The 27,641-nt window shown below is 42.6% G+C and overlaps 1 protein-coding gene across 3 annotated transcripts; it reads left to right on the top strand.

The window, feature by feature from the left end:
• On the top strand, positions 1 to 26,110 carry DHRS3 (dehydrogenase/reductase 3). Of its 3 annotated transcripts, XM_079326192.1 has the most exons (7): positions 1 to 243; positions 620 to 979; positions 21,152 to 21,295; positions 21,933 to 22,052; positions 22,756 to 22,994; positions 23,969 to 24,094; positions 25,248 to 26,110. In XM_079326192.1, exons 2-7 carry the CDS (start codon positions 707 to 709, stop codon positions 25,330 to 25,332), a joined length of 987 nt encoding a protein of 328 aa, XP_079182318.1. In that variant the 5' UTR covers positions 1 to 243; positions 620 to 706; the 3' UTR covers positions 25,333 to 26,110. The 3 variants fall into 3 exon arrangements, with proteins under 3 accessions (XP_079182318.1, XP_079182317.1, XP_079182319.1); XM_079326191.1 differs by having other exon boundaries at positions 1 to 979; positions 25,248 to 25,552; XM_079326193.1 differs by lacking the exons at positions 1 to 243; positions 620 to 979 and adding an exon at positions 1,837 to 2,407 and having other exon boundaries at positions 25,248 to 25,552.
• Positions 26,111 to 27,641: the final 1,531 nt, after the last annotated feature.

Genomic DNA, 27,641 nt, shown 5'->3' with positions numbered 1-27,641 from the left:
CGCGGCCCCGAGCGGCAGAGACGGCAATAGGCAGAAATGAGTAAGAGCCAGCGCTGAACTAGTGCGCGGCGTAATTCCTGCTCTGTGATCAGACACTCCAAAGGAAAAACCGGGAGAGGGGGCACAGAGAGCCAGGGACCGGCTCGACCTTTGCAACCGGCTCAGGACAGAACGTCTATAGATATTTATAGATCCTCAAACAAAAACAACCTCACCCTGAATAGAGCCTTTCTTAAAAAGAAGGTCCTGGCAATTCTGTCTTATTTAAGCAATTTCCTGAGTCTAAGAATAGAAATGAGCTGCCTGGAAGGCACTGCAGGCTGAAATTTGGAGGCATAGGCTGCTTTATTTCATTTCTCTAAATGTAAAAACCCTTCGTTTGGATACTGGATTTTTACGTGGGTCTTTGCAGCGGAGGGATGTATAGTTACTTTTAATTCTACTTTTTTTTTCCTCTCTTTCAATTGAAAAAAAAAAAAAAAAAAAAAAGCTTTCCATTTAAAAAGCAAGGAAGCTGATTTACCTGCGTGTGACAATCCCAGAGGACACCGATCAAGAAACAGGGGAGTGACTTGGTCTTCTGCACTACTTTACTCCTACCCCCATTTTTTTTTTTTAGGGGGAGAAAAGGATTTTTCCAGTCCAAGAACCTCTTGCCCCCAAGTTTTGGAAGGGGGCTGAAGACTTGTCACCCACCTGGGGGTGCATGAAGGGCATTGCTTATCTTTCTCTATCACCTTGGTTTCGTGGAGGTTTGGAAGAGAACTTTTCCCGGGAGAAGAGGATGGTGTGGAGGTGGCTGGGCGCGCTGCTGCTGTTCCCGGTGCAGATGGTGTACCTGGTGGTGAAAGCTGCCGTGTGCCTGCTGCTGCCGCCCCGGCTGCGGGACCTGTCCCGGGACAGCGTGCTGGTCACCGGCGGCGGCCGCGGCATCGGCCGGCACCTGGCCCGGGAGTTCGCCAGGAGAGGAGCCAGGAAGGTGAGCGGGGAGGGGAGAGCAGGGGGAGCCCCCACCTGCTGCTCCCCCGACTCTAGGGGTTGGTGGGGTCACTCGGAAGAGCGAGAGACGCTCTGTTTTCAGTACTGAGTCGTTACATCACTTCAGAAGTTGCCCACTCCTCCTTCCCTGCATCCTGCCTTTGCCCATCCCACCCGTGAAAACGCGATTGTGAGGAAGGTGCTCCTCGTGAATCCCCCTGTGCTGACAAAGGAGAGGTTTTCACCTCGGCGCAGGTTTGCTGTGGCAGGGGAAGGAGAGCTGAATAATCCCTATGCATGGAGCCAGTGCTCACTTCCCTTGCTGTTTCCTGGCATTGCTGGCCGTGGGGACCATGCACGGTGAGCCCTCATCTATCAGGATCATATCCAGGTGAATCACACCAGAGCAGAGGGGCAGCTGGCTCTGGGACAGGGAGAAGTGTTCCCTTTCACCCTGGTGGGTTTCCATTCGTGAAATTCATTTCTGGTGCTTCCTGAAGTCTCTTGTATTTTACTTTTGGACAGCCCAGAGCTGTTCAAAAGGAAGATGAATGAGAACCCGGCAAGAAGAGCCCAGCTTGAGTGGAAGCTGTGGGATTATTTCCTTTAGGTGAGAAGCTGAGTGTAGCCAGTCTGCACAGAAGTGCCAGTGTAGCTGTGGCTCCATTCTCTTGCTCAGGAACTGGTGGTTTACCTTGAAACGTGGTGGTTTTGTAAGTGCAGGTATGTCCCTATGGTGAATCAGTCAGGGATACAGAAACACACATCCCTGAAATGAGTCTTAGGGTGGAAAGTTTCATCTCCCCTTTTATTGGTAATTAAGGGGGGGACTGGTGAAATTAGACAGCTGCACAAATACTTCTCTGTGTGAGAGGATGAATGAGAGTAAACAGAGAAGAAAGAAGAGGAAAAATACAGAATGAGAGGCTATTTAAAGAAAAAAAAAATTGGATTTAGTTCAGGATAGTGTTTTGTCACTTCCTTACACATGCATTACAGTTTTCTCTGTGTGGTACAGAGCTATTCTGGCATGTAACTCCGAGGTGTAAAATATGTCAGCATTGAACTTTAATGTTTGTCTGTGTTTGTGTTTAAACATCATGTTGAGATTTACACATTCTGGGAGTCAGAGCAAACAAGTTGACTGACCTTTGGACCCAAGAAATTTGCTGAAAGTGTATTTATATTATCTGTTGGAATACCACGCCTCATTATTTATTTATTTAGAGTGGCTGGTTGCTATGCTGAGCTCTGGCATTAAAGTGCTACCATTTCTACAGCACATTTAAGAGCTTTTCTGCTGCAGTTGAGCTGGGAGCTGAACAATGGCCCTGAGGAACCAGGGGACAGGGGCCAAAAGGACACAGGCCTGTTTGAGAGAGAGCTGAAGATGGAATTACTGTAAACAGACACAGACTGTATTCTATCTGTATGTCCTACCTACAAAATCTGTATGTGTTGTACAAGGAAAAAAATACATGAGAATAATTATTGGGAACCTTTGTACTCCTAAGAATGTTCTGAAATGCTCTGTGTTGCTAGTTATTGGATAGAACTGTGGGGTGTTTTGGCTTTTGGGATGTTTTCATGTGTCATCAAGGTATTTGAGTCTCTGCATTGACTCAATTTGAATTAGATTTCTTTTCAGTTATGTCATGGTGTGCAGTCAGTCACATATGGCCCTCTCAGCAAGTTCTGATCCCCTGGTAGTGGCACTGCTGTCAGCCTGTGGTGAGAGCACCAAAGCTGGCTTATTCTCCTTAGCAGTTTTAATGCCAATTTTACCTACATGTGGTAGTTTCCATTCCCTTTGCTATGAGATTTCATTTTTCCTGCTTCTGAGCTCAACCCTAAATTTGTGGATTTTTATGCAGTCCACAGCCTTGTGCTTGGCACTCATTTTCAATTTTATTCTTTGCCTTTGACAATCAAGAAGAAATGAAAAGGCTTCTGCTGTCCAGCAAGTCATCTTTTGATAAGACTTGTGAAAATTGACTGTTTTTCTTTTTACACTGTCAACTGTCTTACCACAATATGCAAAGCTTGAATGATTGATCATGGTAAATAACTTAGAACAGACTCTGATGGTGCAGTCACCATATTCCAAGTTTAGAAAAAGACTTCCAGCAGAGGTGTGGGATTCTGGGGCCAAGCCCAGCGTGCCATGGAGGTGGATGGTGGCAGTGCCATGGGTTCAGGTTCTGCTGGGGGGTGAGCAGAATGTCCTGAGCAGGGTTCAGGTTCTGCTGGGGGGTGAGCAGAGTGTCCTGAGCAGACACAGACATAGTGGCGGGTTTTTGGAGGTAGGCGGCGATATATAACCATATTTTTGAGATTAGAATCTTCAGAAAGATAAGTTAGTTGGGACTGTGAGGATATGAAACTCATCTGGTAATTAGATTTCATATTACACTCAGTTTCAGAGACTGGTTTTGTTGCTCACAAGTGAGATGTAGCGGAGCTGTTTTCAAGCAAGGTGGCAAATGTATTTCACAAGATTATGAATTGTCACATCTGCAACTCCTCTACTGTAAAATTTGATCTTGCATATAAAGCTATGAAGATGGCAAGAAATAAATCCCAAAAGGGTTTATGCAAATGGAAATGTCTTGTGCTTGATTGATGAGCATGGAGACTAAAATTCTCAGTCTAATGGAATGGAAGTCTCTTGGGCATGATTTGTAAATCCATCCTGATTCCCATTCTTTACCCCCATTGCCATTGTGCCTCAAATGTGACTTGGAAATGTCTCCTAGACATTTCTCTTTCTCAAGTGATGTTTCTTTTCTCACAGTTGTTCATTGGCCTCTCCAAAGAAATGGTCAATAAGGGCACAAAGCAGTGCCAGTTCCATTTGCAGCTTCACAAGTGTATGTTCTGTTTTTCTCAATTAAGACTGCCAGCAATTTTTAGGCAATCAGAGACTTTAATCATCAGATCATTCCTGTTCAGGTGTACACTGAGAAGTCAGAGGATCCATTTGTAATTTCAAGTAGTTGTCAAGAACTACTTGGTCCTGGGAGGCACTGTGTATTGAAATGCTTCCTGGAGCACTTCTGGAAAAGCCAAGAGCATGTAAATGAGCTGAATGCAGGGATGAAGTGGTTACAGATGATCCAGGACATGTTAGTGTTATTATGAGGGATGAACAGCACTGATTTTCTCCGGAAGTGCTCAAGTGTTGTAATCCAACTTCCCAGAGATGTGTCCAGATTTGTAAGTGCTGGCTGAGAAGCTGCTTTGCTGTGGCTGAATTGCTGGAGAAATTAACTTTCTGCTTTCAGTGCCTTCTTGGCTGCTTGCAAAACTCTAAATCCTCACTGTTGCTTGCTTTAACTCTTGAGAATTTGACTGTACCTTAAAAGTATTTGGTCAATGAAGCATCACCTGTGCCTCAGTCTCACATGCTGGTAGCTCTGTCAAGGCTCATAGTTGATACTTTAGTGAGCCAAAATGGCAGAGAATGTCTGTGTTAATGAAATGGGAGAAGGAGAGACTTTTATGAGTTTATGATTTAATGCCTATGAAATAAAAATCCACTTCCAAAGCCTAACAGTGTTTTGCAAAGACTGTACTGTACAACCCCCCCCAGTTAATATTGGGAAGCCTGGCCCCTTTGAACAGTATTTCTTGTGTTGGAGAACAGCCCTGTGCAGATGTGAGCAGTCAGGGAGCACAGGGGCTGAATGGGTTCATTCACTGCTCAGCAGAGTGGGAAACTGTGCCTGTTTTCCTCAAAGCCATTTGCTTTTCCTACAGAAGTTTCATTATAGTGCCTTTGCCAGAAAGTTGTCAGCCCTGGTTTTGATGGTCTCTAGTGAAGAAGTTTTGATTCCTATGTCTTTTGTATGTCTTGCTCTTTTTTAGATTTTTTTCTTTTAGAAAACATTGATCTCTAAAAATTTTCCTTGTCATTTTAATTTACTTTGTCACAGATTATTTGATTTGAGGTGTGATTGAACAGGAAAAGGATGCTTGGTGCATTCTGCATTATAAAATATCAACAAAACCTATAAAAGTAACTGAAAGATGTTAATGATAGGACAGAAACATTCTCCAACTCTAGTATGTAATTTAGTATTCTTGTTTATCTGACAGTGACTTTGGTAGTTTCTTGGGCCTTTCCAGAAAAACCCAACCACCCTGAAATCTCAACTGTTCTTTCCATCAGGATTTTCACAGCATTTTTCCAAGTCAGACCTCAGTGTCTGCATTTTGGAATATTTCTGGTTGTTTGGTTGTGCTATCCTCTTTCAGTTCAGTGACAGTTGGGATGGGAGGAAGGAGCACCAAGGAAGGGATGGATGAGAGCTGTGCAACAGTGCTGCTGGAACCTGGAGATTCCCTCAGTGCTTCACTTTCTCCAACAGAGCTGAAATCCTCAGAGGAATCACAAGTGTTTGAGAGCCTTGTATAACTGGAGAGGTTTAGCTGTGTGAGATTTGAGGCTGTTTTGTGTTTAGGCTGAGAGTGCTGCAGAGAGGTTATGTTAAAAAATGGTATCAGGTCTAAGAATTTAGCCTTGTATTCCCAGTAATGGAAAATTTGGCAAGTTTTGAGATGAGTTTATCAATGGCACACTCCTCCCACACAAATTGCATCTGTAGGTTCATGAATATTTCACTTTGGCCTTTAATGAATCACATTGACATAGTATTTCACAGATTTTACTGAGTTCTCTGAGTTGGAAGAGACCCCACAAGGATCACTGAGTCCAACTCTTAAGTGAATGGCCCATATATTATTGTCCTGTTCTGTATGCATTAGTATGTATGAACCTTTTAAAAAGCTTCTTTGTAACACATACCAATGCCATATGATAAAGGATTAACTGCACTGTGACTAGAGCTGGATACTAAATTAATACTGATCTCCTGAAGTGAGGGCAAAAGACAGCCAGTGCTGCTTTTCAGAGCTGTGACCTTTTTCTGAGATGCAGGACAAAAGCCATGAGTGTGTCCCTTGGATTCAGTAAAAGTTCTTATTCCAAAATATCTTAAAATGTTGGTCTCTCTCAAACATTCAGCTCTGGTTGCACTCTCAGAGCCTGTAGAATCTCTTGCCTGGCATCAAATTCCTGGTGCTTGGGAATGGGAATATGCCCCAGACTTCATCCAGATGGGCTGCAGCATTCCAAACCTGGGAACCTTCCTTTGTAAAGTCCAAAGGTGTAGAATTCCTGCCCATGTGCTGGGGGAGTGGGCAAGGGATGGGAAGGCACAAGATCCCTGCAGGAGCCCAGCAAGTCCTGTTAGCTTAGAATCCACTCTGCTGGGCCAGTTGTCAAGGAGACACTTTTGTTCTGCAAGTAATAACTGATTTCTGACACATTCATTCCTTCCCAGTTCAGAACATGACTAGACCTGATCTGGCCACCCCAGAGAGCATTAGTTCTGATAGAAGGAAAAGAGCTGCTTTAAAATGACACATTTTCAGAGCTGAGAGAACCTGATTTTTCTCAGAATCTGATTAATCACCATGTACTTCTTTTTAACAGGCATCATGACCTAACATAATGAAATCAGAAAGCCTTTAAAATTAGGTTTATAAAAGAAATGAACACAGTTCTGATGTACATTACCCAATGCAATATGCCAGTGTGGTGCACTACACTTAAGGTTGCCTGGCTTTAAAAGACTCATAAAAAATAATATATATAGATTTAGATTTCAGTGCTAAGAAACTGTTGCCAGGTAAGCATCTGTCCCCATTCTGAATGCTTTTCCTGCCCTGTGGTGCTACCACAATGACATACATAATGGATTTCTGTGCAGTCATTTTGAAATGCAAAAAAAGTAAGTGACCATTTGGAAAAGGCAATCTGACATTGTGTGAAAAGGATAATGTAATCTAAAAGGAAAGTGCACATTTTCCATGCTGCAGATATTTTAGTGTAATGAGAATATTTACCTGTAGTGCAAATACAAGGTTGTAAGTGATTAATCTCTCCTGTTGTGTGTGTGGTTGGAAAGAAACCACCATAGGAATGCAGCAGCTTTAGGGATATGTTAAATGATGGTTACTTTAATCTTCCTTAAATTTAAGCACTTAATCTTACAGTGAACTATTAGAGCATGTCACAACTTATCAGCAACCAGAAGTACATGAGAAGAGCTGGGGAGTGAATGTTTTTCCATGTCATGCAAAATAATACATTAATTTGAAACACTTGGTAAGCTATGAGAGCATAGATCTGATTGGGTGGCTCTATAGTCTCCAGAAAAGCTTTATTTCTCCAAAGATTATATCCTGATGGCAGCTGCATTTAATGGCTTCCTGTTGGCAGCTCCCTTCTTTGTTGATTGGATTTGAGGATGGGCAGAAGAGCCCTGGTTTGGAGTCCCAGCTTTGATGGCATGGAGCCTGTGCTGGGTGCTGCTGCCAAGGCCAGCACTTGGAATAACATGCTGAATAAGTGTCTTTGCCTGGCAGGCACCACCAGCATTTATCAGCTCTCAGATCTTTGGTGTCTGTGAAGCAGCTTGGGCTGGAGCTGTTTTAAACTTATAATTTGGAACATACCTGTCTTTTGTTGCTGGGTATGTTGGAGAATAAATAATGTTAACAAGAAGTAGAACTTGCAGAGTTACAGTCTTGTCATCTCCCATCAAGATACAGTGATGTCATGAGAAAATATTGTCCCAGTGAGACCATGCTGTGTTGGCACACCAAGATCCAGCACTTTTTAACATGCTGAAGGTCTGGCATCAAGGCAGTTAAATGAGGCTTCCCACTAAATACAAGGACTGTGCCAATGCTGTAAAAAATCTTAAAGTTTTAAAGATGAGGTTATGTATTAATGTCATTGCAGTGCCTCAAAAACTGACTTCACACCAAAAACTGCATAGCACAAAGATGCTAAATGTGCTCTATAAGAACAACAGCAAAAGATGATGCTGGCCTCAGGGTTGGCAGGGATAAAATAAATAAATGTGACAGTGGAGATAAAAACCAAAAGGTGACAATGAGTGCTAGCACAGAACTCTGCTGATTAAAGCCAGGGGCTGCAGCACCACTCATTGAGCCAGTTTAAAGTTTTGGGGAAGGCATCACAGCCTTGGAAATTTTAAGCTGGGGTTTGAAAAGCAGCAGTAAAGGGTTTTGAAGAATGCTTAGACACTGTGGTAGAAAACAGGTTGTTTTAAAAATTAATCCTGGGAGGTAAAGGCTGCAGTAGAAGACCTGATGCTAAATGAAAGGTGATGGGAGTATGGGTAAAGTGAAAGTGAATACCTTGGAAGGGAAAACAGGGGCTGAGTCTGGCAAGTTGGAGGAGGAGGCAGTGAAATTCAAAATGAGCTGACCTGGTCAAAGCAGTAGATGGGGTGTTTGATATTGAGCAGGGGGTTGGACCAGAGGACATCCAGAGCCTCAACCACAGTCTGATTCCATGATTCTCACTCTTATTTCAACCACAGGAAGGAAAAAGGTGGATTTTCTGAACTTCAGGGCTGACAGGAAGGTTTTGGGCTATGATGTTTCATGCCACTTAACTGAAGTGATTCATCCCTATTTTATTTGAGTCGTTTCATCACCTACAGTGACTTGTAAAAGTGCTGCTGTGTATTTATGTTGCATTTATGTCATGGCTCTGGCACTGGCTAGGGAAAAGTCTCAGATTTGTAGATTTGTTTCCATCTGAAGCACTGTAGGTAGTTTTTACTGCATTATAAAAGAATCAAACATGCTGTTGAGCTAATGCCTAATTTAATTAGCCAGGCAGAACAATTTGCTTTAGGAGTGACCATAATCCGTGCATGCAGTCCTAAACATTTGACTAAAACATTTTAAAGTAATCAAAGATTTTATTATACTTAAGGAATAATAAAATGCTGTGGAAACTTGCTTCATTAGAGTGATACTATGCAGTGGATAGTAAAAATTGCAAAGGAGGAACTTAGAAAACTCTGAATAGAATCTGAATTCCATTTTTCAAAGGGATCAGCAGGATTCAAAGTTGGCATATCAAGAACTGTCTGGTTTTACATCAAAGTGCCAGAGCAAAGACCAGGAACTTGGCCTGACAGTAAGCTGAGAGGAATGAAAGTATTAAGGCAATTAAATTAAAAAAAAAAAAAGACAAATAGATGATAATGATGAAGTTCACAGGAGCAGCAAATTAATTCTACGAGAGTGATGGGGAGAAGAAAAAAGGCAACAGTTCTCTTGATTTCCTTCCCATAAAATTGGACAAGGGTCTAGAAATTCAGTATCTTTCCTTCTGGGCAGTTTGAAAATGTCAGCTAATGATTATTGAGTATTTGAGTTTCAGTATCAAATATCAGTTTAAGTATTTGTTTTAAAATCCACTAACAAATGCTAGTTAGGGTTTAGTGTTCACTTTCACTTTGATCCCTGTCCCAAATTGGAGATAAAAATCTGATGCAATTGCTGCTTCAAGGTTTTCTGCAGGAAAAGGAGAAAAGAAAATCTCTTCAAGACAGAGCACAGCCTCAGAGCTGACCACCAAGAGAGAACAGGCTCTGGCATTTTTAAACTTGTGCTTATCAGGAATATAAAGCAGAAATTATTAGAGATTTTTTTTTTTTTTTTAGCTGGGCCCAGACCCTGTTCTTCAAAGCATCCTGTCAACATCCTGAAGAGTCAAACAAGTCAAACCCAGGCACTGCCAGATCCATTGGCTGATAATGCTGACGCCAGGAGAAAAGGGTCAAATACATGTTGTTTGACCTTTATCCCAGTGGGGATTAAATTGATTCTAATTAATAGACTTGGGAATAGATGGGTACCTTGGCAGAGTTTGTAATTAATTTAAATTGTTCATCCCATTAGTTTAGCCATAAACTATGCATAATTACAATGGGATTTTGTGGACAGCCTCCCTTATGTTGCCACCTTCTTAATTACAATTTATTGACTGCAGTGCTGCAGAGCTTATTTGTTTTGGTTAACATAGGGATTTCTGTTGTCTCACACTGCCTGAGCAAATGTGTCAGTGCTCCATTGATGGCAATAAAATCACGTTTGAAAGCACAAATGCAGCTTTAGGTCTGTGCCTGTGAGGTAACCCTGGCTCTCAGTGAGTAACCAGTGGCATTGTGCCTCTGAGTACACTTAACTAACATAAAATTACACTTATTTTGAGGTGGTATAAAAATGATGCCTGGAAAGACTCTAAGATTATCCTGTAGCATGACACAGTTTTCGCTGCAGATTAGAAGGAGTCTGTAAAAAGTCTGTGGCAGTTGGTGTGACCTGGCTAACAATATATTTCTTCCCTTATCTCAGTGAAAGGGCCATTTAAAATAGGTGCAAATGGAGTTCAAACTTGACTCATTGAGTCATCTTCCCTTCTCTTGGGCAGCACAGCTATTTCCATGGGTACTCTGTCATTTTGGTAAATGCTCTTTCCCACTGGACTAGAATCCTGCTGCTGAAACTTCTGTATCAGAAAGTCAAACTTCAGGCACTGAAGATCTTAGTTCAGTGTTTTTTGGAGGCTTCACTAAGGAGCAAATGTCTCTATTTAGAAGACAGGAGTCACCACTCAAACAACCATGATCTTTTGTGTGCTTATAATTGGGGTTTGTTCTATTTGCCCTTTGAATCACCAGGAACACCCAAGATTTTCTTTGTGTCTGAAGAGATGACAACACCATTTTACCTGAAAGCAGAAATTCTTAGATAATCTAATTACTGGCCCTCAAGAAAAAAACTCAAGTATACCAGGTCTAAATTATGAATGCTGCTGTAAGGACACTGAGCAGTTTGTCTTTCCATGCTCCAGAATGGATCAGCAATGCCAGTGGGCAGTCAGGTATTTTCCACATGAACATTAAATTAGTGCTTGTCTTCAATCTGTCATTTCAGTCTCCTTGCTGGCAGCAAACACAGACTGCTTGTCTCTGATCAGCACTTCCCTGGGCGAAGCTTGGTGGAGAGGGAATGGAAAATCCTGACATCCCCTTTCAGCAGCCTCAAATCCCCTGTCCCCAACTCCTAAAAACCTTCCCAGTGAGGATAAACTCAGCCTTAAGGAGACGAGGTCATGCTTCCAAGTGGGATATTAAAGACATCCAGCTGGTACAAGTGCTTCTTTCCCAAATGCTAATAGCTCAGGGCTGGCTCTGGCCACACTGAGCTGTCAAGAATTATGTCAGAATATTTCCAAGGCCCTTGGGAAATGCAGGAGTTCTGCCTCACTGAATCAAGCTGTTTGATTTGGGGTTTGGGATGTGCTGGTTGTGCAATGCTGTTCAGCTTTCTGCTGCTTGTTGCTGGTTTGTAATCCAGGCCCCTTGGAGACCACTGTCCACGCTGTGTTTATATTTGATGTGCTTATGGAAGTAGGTTTGTCTCTTCACAAGCAAAAAAAGGCCTTCCAGGGTTTATTTCCCTGCATGATGATGTGCAACTGTGGCAGATTGCTGTGTGACACCTTTTCTGCTGGTGTGTGCACATGTGTGGGAAGGGGATGTGGAGCTCTGCGTGTCCTTCAGAGCAGAGTTCAGCCGTGGGTCAGCCAGCTCCTCCTGACATCACTGCCCTTGTCTACAGCCCTCCTCAGCCTTCCTGATGCCTTGCACCACTGACCCTGTCTCATCTCAGTCCAGCACTTGTGCAAAAACAGAAATTTAGGAGAGCATCTTACATCTGTAAAGGGATTTTCTCTTCCTCGCTGGCTTGAAAGGGTAGGGACAATAGGAGATGGAAAATTCTTAACCGCTGAAAATAAATTGCATTTATAAAATAAATTATATTAAATGATAAGCTACACATTTTGAGGTTGTTGTTGAAATTGTAAATGCACTTAATAATCGGAATGCTGGTTATAGACTGAGAAAAGATCCATCTCAGAGGGAGTTGATATATTTGGGATGAAGTTAGAATGGTTTCTTTAGCCACTGGAATCAATAAAAACAGTTAAAACCCCTTTGGTTTGCATTTGAGTCTCAGATTTAGGCCAAATGGAGTTATTTGTTTCAGGATCCAGGTTTCTAAGAGCAATTCCAACTGACAATCCATCCCAGATCTCCCACTGCTGCAGGAGGGGATTGCTGTCCTTCAGGCCATTACTTCACTTGGGTTTGTCATTTATATTTCAGTGGAAGCAAAAAGTGAATGTGAGTCAACCAAAAATAGGCCTGGTTTTTTTAGGGCTAAATTTCACACACTTTCTTGGAGCAGTTTCCAGATCCCCAATGCTCTGAAGCTGCTGGCAGGGAGGGAACCCTTCAGGCAAAGAACTCTGCTTGTGGCTACCTTTGAACCCTCTGAGAATTACTGTGCCTCAATATTCTATTTCTGCCCCTCTAAATCTCAGTTACTGACCAGGTGACTTGATATAGTTCATTTTATTGGAAAGTCAGGTTTTTCTCCTGTTCTGTGATAACTTAAATTGATTTTATGTTCACATGAAAGTGAATTAACTTCGTTTTGCATTGCAGTGGCAATGCAGTCACATCCAAAGGATGGTAACTTCCAGGCTGTAAGTTAGGAGTGTGCTAAGCTGGGTTTGTGACTGCCTGACCAGCCCCTCTTGTTTAAATAACTACCATGGCAGAATCTGAATTTGAATTGCTTTGATCATTTCTGAGTAATGAACATGTATATAACTTCTATTTCTACATTTAGCTATCATTTTATTTAACCACAGCTGTGCTGTTTTTCACATTTTTTGGAAGCAAGGTAGCTACTTTATCTGAACAGTGTATTGAAAATAAATTGTATAATCAGTGAAAGACCCTTTTTAAGCCATGCTGTACCCCTGGTGTGCTCTGGGAGCTTTCAGTCCTCTGATTACCATCCTCCTCCTTTGACTTAATAGACTGAGAGAGTTAAATATGTCCTGAAAACTGCCATTTGTACAACTCATGAATAGATTTTAGAGATTCTGCCCTGTTGCATAGCAACAGCCACCATTAAAAAATAACATTTTGGAAAGCACATGAAAAGATAGGCAACCAGTTAAGCATTTCAATATTGAAGCTTTCTTCTAAGCAGTGCTCTGCATTTCTTCAACTAAAATTCTTACAAGAAAGGCACCTCTTGACAGCTTTTATATGGTTTGAAAATGGTAGCAGTTCTCTTTTTCTGGAGGCAAAGAAAAGCTTGTAGGGGAGCTTGTCTGGAGCATTGCTGGTGCTCAGTTTATACACAAATTTAAGGCAGGCTATTTTAAATCCAATACTTCTCCAGTAGCCTCACAGGAGAAGTTATTTTTTCAGTCAAGAGTTGCATCCTATTATGCACATGGATGATCTGGAAAATATTGTAGCCCTTTCTGGAGGGCAGTTTATAATGAGCATTGGGAACATTATTCACCCTTTGGTTTCCATGGCTGTTTTTGTTGCAAACCTTCTCCCAGCTTAACAAATTTAAACCCTTCCCTAGATTTTATTTTCAGTGATGTTTTGAGTATATCATCTAACTGATAAATCTGTATTTTTTATTTTTATAGAGATTGTAGAGAATTTTTTTTTTATTCCCCAAAATAAGTGAAGTGCTGGTGAATTTCTCATCCTGATTTAGCTTAGAGCAAAACTGAAGGTGTTCTGAATTAAAGCTGACAATTCTTTAAACTGGTAATGCAGCATAACTAATGCTTTTATAATCCATGCAGGGTCCAGCCTAGGAGTCAGTGCTGTCCTGGGGGGATGCAGTGGCCAGCCCTCTCCCCTGGAAGTTAAAAGCACCCAGCATTTCAGGGTTATGCTGCTCTGCTACAGAATTCATCTCAGAAATAGAAAGGCAAACTCTACAGAAGAATCCACTTCAACTGGCACCCAGTTTGTAGCTCTTTAATTCTTATTTTACATATATATACATTGTCAGGTTTTTCTGTTTTGTTAGTTAAGAAGTAGCAGACTTTTCAGTTAATTGTTGAAGAGGCAATTTGGGGGCAGTTTGGTCCAGTCAGGTGAAATAATATTGTATTGGAGCCACTTTTTAATTCCCCATGTCCTTTCTCTTAACATTATCATGTAATCTAACTTTTATTTTAGCTTTCCAAGAACTGTTAGTTCAGTGTAGACATAACTTTGCATTGTAGTAAATATTTAACTCTCTTACATGAACATTTAACCTGCCACAGGTGCTTTATCTGGAGAGTTATGTACAATAAGTAAAAATAATAATGCAGCATTTTGGAAGAAAAAAATGTGCACACAGTAACCTTCAGTGATGCTGAAATGTCCTGTTGCAATAATTTCTTTTTCCCCTTTGAAATGCTATTCACTGACTTTCTATCCCTTCATCGCGTCTGCTGTGCTTGCAGGACAAAAGGGCTTTCTGCACCTGCATATTTACCCTCCCCACAATTTCCTGAGATCCCTGTGGACATTTTTATAGGAATCTGGATTATAGGGATGCCGTGCCAAGCAAACGGAGGCGGCAGCAGCACACTAGTTATTTTTGCAGGGTGGAGTATTACATTTCTATTGGTGGACGTCTCCAAAGCCTTACCTCAAACACAGAACTTCTCTAACCCCTCTCCCCACCCCAGACAGGACTTTACTGCGGGATATTCCTTTGTGTGCCGTTCACCATTAAAACTCTGTCCTTTCTTCCCCCACAGATGCTTCCAGGGACCTTCCAGGGTGACAGCTTGTGGCCACTTGGTGCTTTTTGTCGGAGCGTGCACTCGGTTTGACCCTGTCGCAGCGTTAATGGGATTGTAAAGGCTGACTCCTGCCTGACCTCTCCTTGCAAACAACCCTCACCCTTGCCCTTCCTCCCCTGCTCCAGCAGAGCTCGGGAGAGTTGCTCCCAAGGCAGTCTGGAGTCGCAGTTTGTGCTGCAGACGAAAGCAATTGGGAAAAAAAAAAAAAAAAAAGTCATCATGGGGCCACCTGTCCTTACATAGTCCTGACTGTGAGAACAGTGGGCATTTGTTCCCTTCTTTAGGGGAGCTGCTCTTAAATGCCTGTGTGCACACAGAAAATCACACGTTTTCTTTCCAGGCAAGCCTCTGCTGAGCAGCAGGCAGGTGTTGGCATACACCTCTGTGAGTTATTTTTTTTTTTTAGGTGCTGTTTGATTTCTGTCAGAGGGAAAAAAGGATGACTGGGATACAGCTGGAATTGACTGTTGTTGAGGTGAATCAGGTTAATCACACTGAGTGCTAAGCCAACATATAAACTTATAAAAGTTCTGACTCTAGACTAAAAGGATTGGAATTCACTTTTAGTCTCCTTCTGAAACCTCTTCAGCCCTAACTTTTAATCTCATTACTATATGTTAGTCCTGGACTTAAACCAGTTTATTATAAAGTCTGTGGTTTGTGTTTACCAGGGTGGCAGGATTAAATTTAAATTCAATTCTTACAGGCTTAACAACTGCTAAATAGCAATCTAGAAAAGCTTGTGTGTAAAACAGATACATAGGATTACTTGCAGCCTTTCTCATACATGTCTCTTCAGCTTTGATATTCGCTGTGGGAACTGAGAGAAATTCACGACTGGCCTGTTTTGTTTGCTTACCTTTATAGAAGTGTCACTAAGGGGCTGGGTTAAGTATTTTGACCTACTTCAGGCATCACAAGGTTCTTTTTTCTCCTTTCTAAAGCAAAGATTGGCTTTTCACACTGCAGGGCCACACCTTTCCCTCTTCCAGTAATCAGCCTTCAGCTGCCTCTCCCATGAAGAACTCCTGAAAGAACTTGTCTGCCTTTGCCTGGGGCCAAGAAAGGGGAAGGGGTGGAGGAGAAAACCCTTCTGCCATTGACAGGCAAAAGACGGGGAGGTTTTGAGGCTGTGGGGTTTAGCTTCCCTTTCTCACGGTATGCAAAACTCTGCCAGGATTATGGGACACACTGGAATGCATTTTTTTCGGAGGACAGACTGTGAGTTAGTACTACCAGGCTTTGTAAATATAGGGGGATAAGACTGGCATACTTCAGTGGATTATCTACACTTTGTACTTCCTAAAAGTATGCAGGAACTCTTGAGTGTTGGGAGCAGAAAGGCTTTCTGTGTTTGAACAAAGGTCTGTGCAATTACAGATACCAGCTCACACAGAGCAACTTTTGTTCCTCTGGACTAGGAAGGAGGTTGAAAGGGGGAATGAAATGTGTTGACCTACCAACTACTTCCTATCTCCGCTGATCTGGGGCTGGGAGTTGGGCTTGATTTGTGGAGGCAGCAATAATGAGATCAGGCAGGAAGGGCATTCGTGTCTCTCTGCAACACTTGAATCTTTCAGTGTCTTCAGATTGTATCAGAGAATTGCTTCATGAATCGTAAAATGGAGAAGCTTTCAGAATGGAAGTTGTATCTGCTAATCACAGCCCACCTTGTCTGTAAAGACCCAGAGTGAACATTTCTTCATTTAAATATAACCCAGATAACCCAAGGGGAGTGTCCAGAAATACCAGATGTTTGGTCTCAAAGTGCAGTTGTGGTAGGACACCTTTCCAGTACTGCTCCAGCTCATTGGAGGCAGAGATTCTAGCACAGCGGGTTTGCTGAAGATACAGTGCCAAAATAATTGACAGTGTAAAAGGGCAGCATTCCTTTGATGCTGTTCTTGAATTGTACTAGCAATAAAATCGGACAGAGCAAGTTAACTAGCCTTGTAAACGGTGTGCACTGTGTCCTGCACCAGCAATACCCTTCAGCCTCTGGGAGCATTGATCACACTGATATTGTGGCTGATAGCAGCTTCAGCCTAGACCGGTTCATACGGATTAGTGGCTGTATCTGATTTTGCTGTGGTCAGGGCATAACTTCTCTAGTGTAATGGTGAAAGTCACCCTTTGGCCCTGCAGCCAGGCTGGGGCTTTTGGCATGGAGCCAGTGCAAGTTGCTGTTGGACAGCCTTGCCTTGGTCCAGCAGCAGCAAACATTTCCCTCCGACTCCCCCGACCTTGGGGCAGGCTCATTAGCAGATTAAACTCAGAGTTAAAGAGTCCTCTGGGAGCAGAGGACGCAGGGCCTGCCCCTCCAGCTGAAAGGATTTTCTAAAGGTCAGATAAGGAGTTCTGTGACTCCAGATCGACAGATAAGGTTTGTTTTGCAAAAATCCGTGAATAAATCCTGGGAAAATCCGCACCAAGTGTGATGTCACAGCCCTTGCCTACTTTGAAGTTCGTCAAGGGGAGGAGGGCACTCAGGGTTCCTCCATCACCATAAATCTCTTTTTGCCCGTGTCCAGCGGCAGGATCCTGCAGTGTCAGGGATGCTTTTCCCTTCCACCTGCTGCCTGCCCGGGTCACGCCGAGGTAAACGCGGGCAGGAAGCCTCGGGGGGATTATCCAGCTCCCCCAGCTCCTGCCCCCGGCAATTTTCTGGTCAGTAATTCTGTGAAAGGAGAGCGTGTCTGGTGCAGCAGGGACGGGCAGGCAGGGCAGGATCGCGGGAGATGAAGCGGGGGAAGGAGTAAGGGCTGGATTCTTTCCAGGATGGAAAAGTCTGTCCAAGAATTTATCCAAAATGCAAATTAAATATTCCTCTGTCCACCACTAAGTTGTGGTGAATGGGGGGCTGTGCAGCATCCTGACAGGCTGGGAAATTATGAACACGGTGCCTCTCCTTATTCCTTCACTCTCTGTCCAGACAGGAACTTCTGTGTCTGTTGGAATCATTCTCAGCTTCCATTTGGGACACTCTTATTGCCAATTTAGACTTACACTTAGAAAGGAAAGAGGAGGCAGACCAGACTCTGAGCCCCACATTTGAGAAATCATGCTTCCTAATAAAATGGACCATTTCTGAAACTGCAGGTCTGGAATCCTCATGAGTGCAGAGCCTTCGAATCCCAGCTAGAGCAGGAAGAAATTATGACTTTCTTGATGTTTACTGAATAATCTTCCTGTATCCCAGGGGAAGTGAAGAGCCAAGTGTTTGGGTAACTGGAGCTCACAGGGCAGCAGCAAACAGCCCCAGGCCCACAGTGGCTCACCAGGTCAACAGGGAGCACAAGGGAATGTGGATGATCATCCCCAGTAGCACATTTTGCAGGAGGGCAGAGAACTGAGGAGTTTGTAGAAAATCTCAGGAGGCTGTAGGAGAGTTAGGACCCAGAAAACATCAGAAAACTGCTGTATTGCCTGCACAGAAAGGCTGAACAAAGCCCCCCCTAAAGATGTTCAGGAGCAACAGAAGCCTCAACTGTGAGATAAATGCAGCAACTCCAGACTTGTCTTGCTGTAAGATCTGATGTCCTGGGAGGATGGGGGAAGCCTGTGCCAATTCAGTCTGGCCAGATGTAAGAGAGAAATTGAAAGTCTCATATGATCTCACAGGAGCCGTCAAGCTTGAATTTGGACCAAAAGCACAGTGTATTGAGTTCTGAGTTTTATCCATCTGTAAAAAGTAGCAGAAATGACAGCAGGAGCCCTCACTTCCCACTGGGTCATCAGGGACCTCTCACAAAAGAATGGACTTTTATTTACTGCCTTTCTCTTACACAGGCTGAAGTCTTCACCTGAGTGTGGACAGTATCAAAGACACAAAAACTTCTTATAGAAAGAAGTCAGTGCTGAAATTAATGTTGTCACAGGATAAGCTGAAAATTCTGCCTTCCCCAGATGGCCCAGATTTTAACAGGGTCACCTTGCAAGACCTGATTCTGTAGGATATTAAAGGTCCCAAGGAAGCTGTTGGGGCATAAAAAAATATTATATCCAAGAGTTGCATCACAGACAGATGTTCCTCTGACAGGTCCTCCTTTGCTTAACTATCCTTCCATGTATTCCCTGACATTCAATGCATCAGTGGCAGCTCCTGGGAATAGGAGGCTGGAAACAGATTGAAGTGAAGAGTGAGGGATCTACTTTTTATTTAGCAATAGCAGTGTGAAGCACTGGAGTATTAGATATGTGAGGGCAGTTTCCTGCCTTCCACTCTCCTTGTCTGACACCTTATTTCTCTTTCTTTCCTCTTCCTGTCCTACCTTCCATCCCTCTTCAGCAACTCACTTAATTTTTTAGTGTGTGCATTGACTAATCCAACCCTGCAAAAAGGGTGAAGTTCACCCGGATGCAAAACTCTGTGGGCATCAAACTTGATGTTTGCAGTTGACATTTTGTGGTGGTTTTTTCCTCCCCTTTCCATTTGGGTTGTGAAAGGGAGAGCAAGTGTGCATGTGCTCACAGCTGAACAGTATTTTGTAAATACTTCCTGAGAGCTTGTGAAATTTCTCACATGTTCTTGATTTCCCTTCAGTTCTGCAGTGTACACATGAAAAATATTCTTTGGTCTAGCCCTGGGATCAGAAGTGAGTAAATAGCCATCAGTTTTACAAGCTTTGAGGAGATGCCAAGCCCTGATGGCCAAGGGTGATATGCTGAGACTTGGGAAGCCAGGCCAGTGCACAAGCTGCAATTTCAGCCATATGCTTTCCTACAGTTTTTAAGTGTGATCACAGCTTTTTCCTTGAAAATCACTTCCCCTGAGATAAGATTTCCCATGAAATAGCTCTGGCATATTTATACATGCTCTGAAGTTTCTGGTTAGCCAGATTCATTAGTGCTCTGGAGAATTTGAGAATATAAATCTTATCAGTCTGGGTGTGTTTGTGTTCACAGATGTGCCAATGACATGGAAATGGGATTAATTGTGAATGTAACTTGTTTAGGAATTGGTTGGGGATTTGGGTACTTCTGCATTTCAGCCTTGCTCAGGCACACTGAAGAGCTCTTTGACCCTGCCAGAGATTAGTTTTAGTACCAGTTATGAGATAAGCTTAGCTGGTTCTTAAAAATAAGCATGTTAAAGCTCCCTGCCAGAGATTTGTTGTGGGGTAAGAATACTGCACACCTAATTTTTTTTTAAATATTTATCTTGCTGTTATTAAGTTATTTGCAGGGATTGAGCTGTAAGCAGTGATGCAATTCAGACCTTTTCCCTTCTGTTCTTTCAGCTTCTGGAAAACTCAAAGTTTCTTTAGTCTTTGGAGTTTAAAATGTGCTTACTTTTAACCATTAAAAAATCAATATACTGGTCAGATTCAATACACTGTAGTGTAAGAAGGAGCTATTATCCTGGATCACATGTGCTTGGAAATAGCACCATTGCTGAGACTGAAAAGTTTTCATTTTCAATGTAGCAACCATTTCTTCTTGCTCTTAAAGTCACAAAGCAGTCAGCTGATTGCAGTAACATGCTCCATTCAGTAATTTATTTTTTGCAGATCAACAGTGACTCACCATTTATAACATGATGAGTGCTGAGAAGACTTAGTTGAAGAGCAAAAACAATAGATCATTCATAGATGTCTTAGGTAACAGAGATGAAATTATATTCTTTCCAGTACCCTTAAAAGAAATGGAAAATTAGGTTGTATACTCAGGAAAAATATTGTGGTTAAATCTGTTTAGCTGCAGATTAATGTTTGAAGAACAGTGGTGGAGGCCCCATCTCAAACTTGATGTTTTTGCTTCACTAAAAAGAATTGTACTGGACAAAGCCCCATGATGAAAGTTAATGAGCCTGGTAACTTTTCAAGTTATTTCTATTTCTGACCTCACTGATGGTGTAGAAATGCAGATAGGGTTGGCTGGTTATGTCTCATTGTAAATCAAATCCATGCTCCATTATTTGAATGTTTGTTCCATGAATATTCAGAGTTTTCTTTGTACAATAAGCAGTGTGCAATTTTTACCCTGTTAAAAGGTTAAAAGCAAGTGAAATCCTGCAAGTAGGACCTACAAAATAAATTAATGTTTGAAACTTCTCGCTTTAAAGTAGTAGGATGAACTCTTGTTTGAAATGCACCTGAGACACCAACCTGCACATCAGCATTGCAAGTAATTACTAGGCTGAAAAAATACATTTTGCTGCAGAGGAGGTTTTATCTTCAAATATAAAACAAGAAGTAGAGAACACACCAGATATTCAGGAAGGTCTGTGGTTTTAGGATTAATTTGTCATTCTGTACATGTGTATAGCAAAAGCAGGGAGAGATTTGAAATGACATGATGCAGAGAAATTTCCAAACGTTCCCTATACCAGTCACATTAGGCTTGAGATGTGATTTTTTTGTTTTAGCTTGTGGTTGTTTGGCAAGAATCTGTAAACAGAGGATCAGCAGTGGGACACAGCATCCCACAGGAATAGAAAGTGATTGCTTGTCTTAAAGGAAGCAAAACAACAACCCTGGCAGTGAAAACACATCAAAGATCTCCATCAGCTGTTGGAGTCAGGAGCACATTTTAATTATTTTAGATGTGAAACAGAAGCAGCTCGACTCTAACAAAAGTTCCTTGCTGCAGATCATCCTGTGGGGTCGGACTGAGAAATGCCTGAAGGAGACCACGGAGGAGATCAGGATGATGGGGACAGAGTGCCACTACTTCATCTGCGACGTGGGCAACCGCGAGGAGGTCTATCAGCAGGCCAAGGCTGTGAGGGAGAAGGTCTGGGACACAAGGGACACCCTGCTGGGGAGGGCTGGGGGCTCACCTGGGGAAAAGGAGCCTCCTCCTCTGAGGAAAAGGAGGAATTGTGGCTCTGCACCCTGAGGGTGCAGCAGAGGGGTCGGGCTCTGCTCGCAGGGAATCGCGACAGGATGAGTGGAAACAGCCTCAGGTGCACCAAGGGATGCTTGGATTGGGTATTGGTGAAAGTGTTTTCATGGAAAGGGTTGTAAAGCATCAAACAGGCTGCCCAGGGCAGTAGTGGAAGCACCATGGCTGTAAGTGTTCAGGACCCACGTGGATGTGGCACCTGGGGACGTGGGTTGGTGCTGAGCACAGTGGAGCTGGGTTGATGGGTAACTTGATGATCTCAAAGGTCTTTTGTAACCTGAACTGTGATTCAGTATTTGATGAGAAAAAAGAATATATTGGGCAAAAAGAAAGGTTGCCATGCAGATAAGATTGTACAAAGTTCAGCTGCCTCTGGGAGTTGTTCCAAAGGATTACAAAGCCCACAGGCAAGAATATAAAAAACTATGAAAATAACAATGTATAATGGCTATTCAGCTCTAATAGAAATTGCTGATTTGTGAGGAGAGATATCTTTTGTCACTAGTAAATTTTCTTTTTTGTGCAGGTGGGTGACATCACCATCCTGGTTAACAATGCTGCTGTGGTCCATGGGAAGAGCCTGATGGACAGTGATGATGATGCACTACTCAAATCCCAGCACATAAACACCCTGGGACAGTTCTGGGTGAGATAAGCTCCTGTGTCCCCTGGAGTTAGGGTTGGGAAGGGGAGTGACAGGTTACAGCCAGTAGATCTTTCTAAGGGATGCTTGGTAAAACCAGTCTTGAAAACAAGAGAGAAAAAACAGTGTGAGGGGAAAAGGCCAGAGGAAAGAGGCCAAAAATAAACTTCATTTTTTCAGTAGTACTCAGCATTCTTCACATCTCTTATTCACATTGTGATTTCCAGTAAAACATTTGATGTCTTTGTCAAAGCCTGAGCCACAGAGGAGTTTCCTGTGTAATGAAGTGAAGGCAACATCAGAGGATGTGGGACTACAGGGAAGGGAGCTGTGAAACTCAGTCCATTTTGAATCAGACAATAGTAATGAAAAAGAGCTTCTTGTAATTTCATCACTTAATTGAAGACTTCATCCCATAAAAGTTCTTAAGCATAGAAGGCTCTGTTCATGGCCTTTATCTGGGAGCACTGCTTATATATGTGTTAGGAAAGAGTTTAATTGTGTTTCTACACAAACTTTGCATGCTTAATCTCAGAAAATGGCAAAGCAACAAGGTCCTCTGCTACTCCTTTCCTGCCATAATGAACTGGACACTTGGGCTTGTGTCTGTGTCACCTTATTTTTTTCAGTCAGTGCTGTTTTTGTTATATCACTGCTGACCAATTTTTTTTTTTTCCTTTTTTCTTTTAACTCTCTTATTCCTCAGACCACCAAAGCATTCCTGCCAAGGATGCTGGAGCTGCAGAATGGGCACATTGTCTGCCTGAACTCTGTCCTGGCCTTGTCAGCCATCCCTGGTGCCATTGACTACTGCACCTCCAAAGCCTCATCCTTTGCCTTCATGGAGAGCCTGACCCTGGGGCTGCTGGACTGTCCTGGAGTGAATGCCACCACAGTCCTGCCCTTCCACACCAGCACAGAGATGTTCCAGGGCATGAGAATCAGGTCAGTCCAGGGCAACTAGAATAAAGCATCTCATTTTAAATGAATCATCAGAATACACTCCTAATTAATGCTTCATTTAGTTAAGAGAATTTGATGTCTCATTTGGCTGCCTGGGAACAGAGGGTCACTTTAGGCCACCTGGGACTCCTCAGACTGGTTCCCTCAGTGTGCTGGGATATTCCTGCAGCCTGGGCTGGGGGAGACATTGACTGCTGAAGGGAGAACTGAAAACTGTTTTTCCCTGCATGTGTTCAAGCCATACCAGAGAGGGAGGGGAAGAATCTGGACCAGTCTGCAAATTACTTGAGAATTAAAAGTACAAATTCCTTCTTTATTCACTGGAATACTTAATCCTTTCCCACTGAAAGGAATGACAGCCACTTACTGAAGTGAGACTATCAGTACCTCCTTTTTACCCCTGTCCAAGAGAACAAGTAGTGGCTGTCCAAATGAATCTTTTACAATGGGTAAAATAACTTGTTAATACAGATTGTGCTCTCTTAGTCAAGAAAATCTGCAGTGTCAAGCTATTGCAGGAGCTGGGAAAAGCCTTATGTTTGGTATTAAAAGCAGTGGAGGAAAATATTTGTCTTTCACCTGTCAAGGATTTGAATCAGGCAAAGAGGAACAGAGAGTAAAAGGAAAAACTGAAAGGACAGCATTTGGTATTGGTTTGCATTCAAATGAAGAAAAGCCCTGAATCAGGGCTCTGATTACTCTCTGCCACTTCTTCCTGAGGGCACCAACATGTGCATTCTTAACTGTTTAGCTAACCCAGTAGTACTGGTTGGAACTGGGATTTCTGCTTTTGGGCTTTTTGGCTGGAACTGGAATTTTCTGCCTCTTAGAGACATAGCCAGTGTTTGAAGGGCAGCACCAGCAATAACTGAGAGTAACAGGACTTGGGCAGTGGCACCTTAAAGAAGGAGCTTGGTTCACATGTCGTTATTTTATTTTTTATTTTCTTTATTCAGGTTCCCTAGTCTTTTTCCTCCTCTCAAGCCAGAGACAGTGGCAAGGAGAACAGTAGAGGCTGTTCAGATGAATCAAGCCTTCCTGCTCCTTCCATGGACAATGCATGTCCTTGTTATCCTAAAAAGGTGAGTTTTCCCTTTGCCCAGCAATAGCCTGGCCATGTAGGGAAGGTTGGCTCTGTGTCTGTTCCCTGAGGCAAAGCTCAGCCTGACTGGAACTGCTCTCTCATCCCTTCCCTTGAGAGAAAGTTGTAGAAGAAAAAGGGAGACACTTTCTGACATGCTCTCTGGAGATATTTTCTCTTTGTATAACCCACCATGAAACCACTTTCATTCCCAAAATTTGGATTCCTGAGGTGTAAACTGGATTTTTGTCTAGGGAATTTCATAATAATTAAGTTTCACAGGTAGTTGATGGGGATTTATTAAGTCACTTGTTGGACTCCAGGCTTTTTATTGTGCAGGATTTCAGAGCCATGAGGCCTGGACATCCCACCTGCCTTTAGAGAACATTGCCTGTGTTAGATCAGTGAAACTATCAAATCAATATTTTTGTGTATGATCAGGACCAAAATTTTAAGGTCCCTAAGGAAAAAAATCATAACTTCATATCCTGGAACAGCCACAGAGAAAGGACATTCACTGTTGTGTTTCCATGATAGTTTGCACTAAAACCTTTGGAAAAGCTGCTGCAGTCAGGAACTGAAACAAGGCCATGAGACTTCTGTGGAAAATCATTTTAGTATTGCATTTCAAACAAGAAAAAATAATTCACAGTAAATGCTTTGCTCTGAATTTGGGGTAAGAGTTCCCAGAAATTCTGTTGACAGGAAAAAGGGCTGTTCCCTTTAATTGTAAGGATTAATGGGTTGTTTTCCATTACAGAAGCTGTCAGGAAATCAGGTCTCTATCCATAGCTTAGGATGAGGGGACCCCATGCCTTTCACAGCCAGATGGCAAATTAACCAGAGAATTCAGGTTAAATTTCTGTGTACCAGACTGTAGTATTTAGAAGGAATAAAACATAATGGTATCTTAAAAGTTACAGCTTTTACAGACTTTTTTTGATAAATATCTCTGTAGAGAAAGAGTGGATGGAGCTTTCTTCTTGTAGGTTTCCTCACAGATGGAAACTGATGCCAGTTTTGTCTGTGTCTCTCACTAGCTGATTTTTGATCATTTGTGTGTTTATGTACATAAATGTGTATTTACATATCTCTTATTAGAACAGCATGGGGGTTTGTCTCATCTGCTCATTTTCTTTCTGCTTCTACACCAGCATTCTCCCCCAGGCAGCACTTGAAGAAATCCACAAGTTTTCTGGGAGCTACACCTGCATGAACACTTTTAAAGGAAGAACATAGACCTGATGGCACAAGGACTGTTCTGCAGTGACCCCAGCACAAGCATGAAAATCCTACAGGACTGTGAATCAGCAAGTCTTGGCTTTCAGCCTGTTCATGTGACTTGTGCTGCTCTGAGGCAACACATTTCTTGCAGGTCATATCCATAGTAACATGATCTTTGCACAGGATTGAGAGAGTGGACTGTGGACCCTTGGAAAGAAAAACAGAAAGTGTCAAATGTTTCTATGATGTTTAATTCTTTAGAGTTCAATTGTTAAATCTACTCATAGTTTTAAGATGTGATTTTTGTTTAAGTGTCTGTGGGCTGTGGCAGTGGAGGGGCAGCACATCCCACCCCAAACACACTCTGTGCCACTGGTTTCATTTCAGCTTTTTGAATGGGGAACTTCAGAATTCAAAGAACTAAAAGATATGGACATTTAATGGACACTTCCTTCTCTTTCTTCACTTCCCATCCCATGATGAAGCTGTTCCCAGCACACACTGGGGAGGGAGCAAACCATGAAGCAATGTTTTCTTTGCTCAAGGCCACCCAGGACTTCTCTTTCTGGGCCCAAAAAAGCTGTTGTGCTTCCCCTGTGGAGGCTCAGGCAGCAGTGCTGAGAGTTTAAATAGTGGAAGATTCTTTCTGTCACTGAACTCATATGTGAAATTGTCATTCTGATTTTTTTTTTGTTCATTTATGATAAAATATAAATATATTTTTAATCCCAGATCGCCACACATGTAGGCAGCAGCACACTGGGGATGAACTAAATGTGGAACTAAAACTAGAGCCTGCTTGTACAAACATACATTCACAATCCAAGCAGAGGAAAATCCCTTGTGTCCATCTGCACAGTGAAGTGGAATAAGCTCTGAGAGTCAGTACTGTTGTGCTCATGAGATGTGAAATCTGGGAGCACATTTAGCAAAGACCTGATTAAATGCATTTCAAATTCATCTGGGAATAAACACATTGATCAGCCAAAAGTGATAAATATGCTTGGACTGAGGTGCCAGAAGCAGCCAGACATTATTTATTTTTGTAATGAAATTTTCTCTTTGACAGCCTAGGAAGGGCAGCACTGCATTCCTGTGCAAAATGCAGTGAGCAGCACATTGGAGCACAACTGACAGAGGAATTAATGTAATTGCAATGCAGGAAGTAGCAGGTCTAACTGGAGACACCTGAATGAAGTGCCTCAAGGATGGATGTGTGATTAAAGGAAGGAATTTAGGGCTCTTGACTCGAATTTCAAGCTTTTCCATAGATGTCCTGTGTGGCTTGGGGCAAAGTGCATCATCTGAAGGAGCACCCAGATCTGCAAAGCAGATATTTCCAGTGTTCCCCTACCTCAGAATTGCAAGTCTGACTACCTAAATGTCTGCCAAGAGATCAGCAAATTTAAATACAGTGTGTTCTAGAAAGGAAAAGCAAAATTTGTTCATAGACCAAGAGGTTCTATACAAAAATTTAGATAAGGAGAAAACCCATATGTCAAAATACATAACGTCCTACAGGACATCTGAGGTAGAGCAGGAAATCTGGGAGCTGTGTTTAAAATACACCTTTGGCTCTGCCATGTAGAATGGAGGTGCAAAGGTGTGAACAGTGACATTACTGCAAATGTAAGTCATGCAAGTGACTTGCATGTGTTACATGTCAAATGTTTTACATGGCAAGTAAATGCAAGGCATTTCTCCCTTCTGGAGCTCTCCAAGAGGAAAATGCTGCCAGAGTTGCCACTGTTGGAGTCCCTCTGTCTGGGTGAGTGTTTGGAGGGGTTCTCCTGCCTGAGTCAGTGCAGAGCTGTAACCTGGAGCACTGTGACACCTCTCAACATGTTTTTTTTTCCTGGATGTCTGAGGCTCTCTGGAGAGGATGAAAAGAAACTTCAATCTCTCTGATTTTGACACCCACCCTAATAGATGCTTCCAGTTTTATTTTTTGTCAATTTTTTTGAGAGGTCAATCTCACTGAAAAGTCAAGTCCCATGAGGGGGGAACCCTTCCAGGATCTGCCTGGAATGCTGAAGGTACCAGGTTTATTGGGAGAGGAAGGTATGGTGATACCAACTTCCTTTTGTGCTCTCTGATCCATTCCAGTTCCTCATTAATCCCAGCTGGCTGTGCCAGGCTTGTAGCTGCAAGAAAAGTGGTGAAAGAGCAGTGTTCCCTTGAAATTAAACCTTTGTGCTGAGATTCTGTTTATTGGTAACTTCCTAATGCAAATCTGGGGAAAAAACACACTCTGGAATCCCCATTCATCACCAAACCCTGTCCCTTAAATAGATCTTCTCTTTCCCTGCACCACACAAAAGATG

The sequence above is a fragment of the Erithacus rubecula genome (assembly GCF_903797595.1).
Source record: "Erithacus rubecula genome assembly, chromosome: 24".
Classification (NCBI taxonomy): Eukaryota; Metazoa; Chordata; class Aves; order Passeriformes; family Muscicapidae; genus Erithacus; species Erithacus rubecula.
Note: the sequence above shows the minus strand (reverse complement) of the source record. Positions and strands in the feature narration are given on the sequence as shown.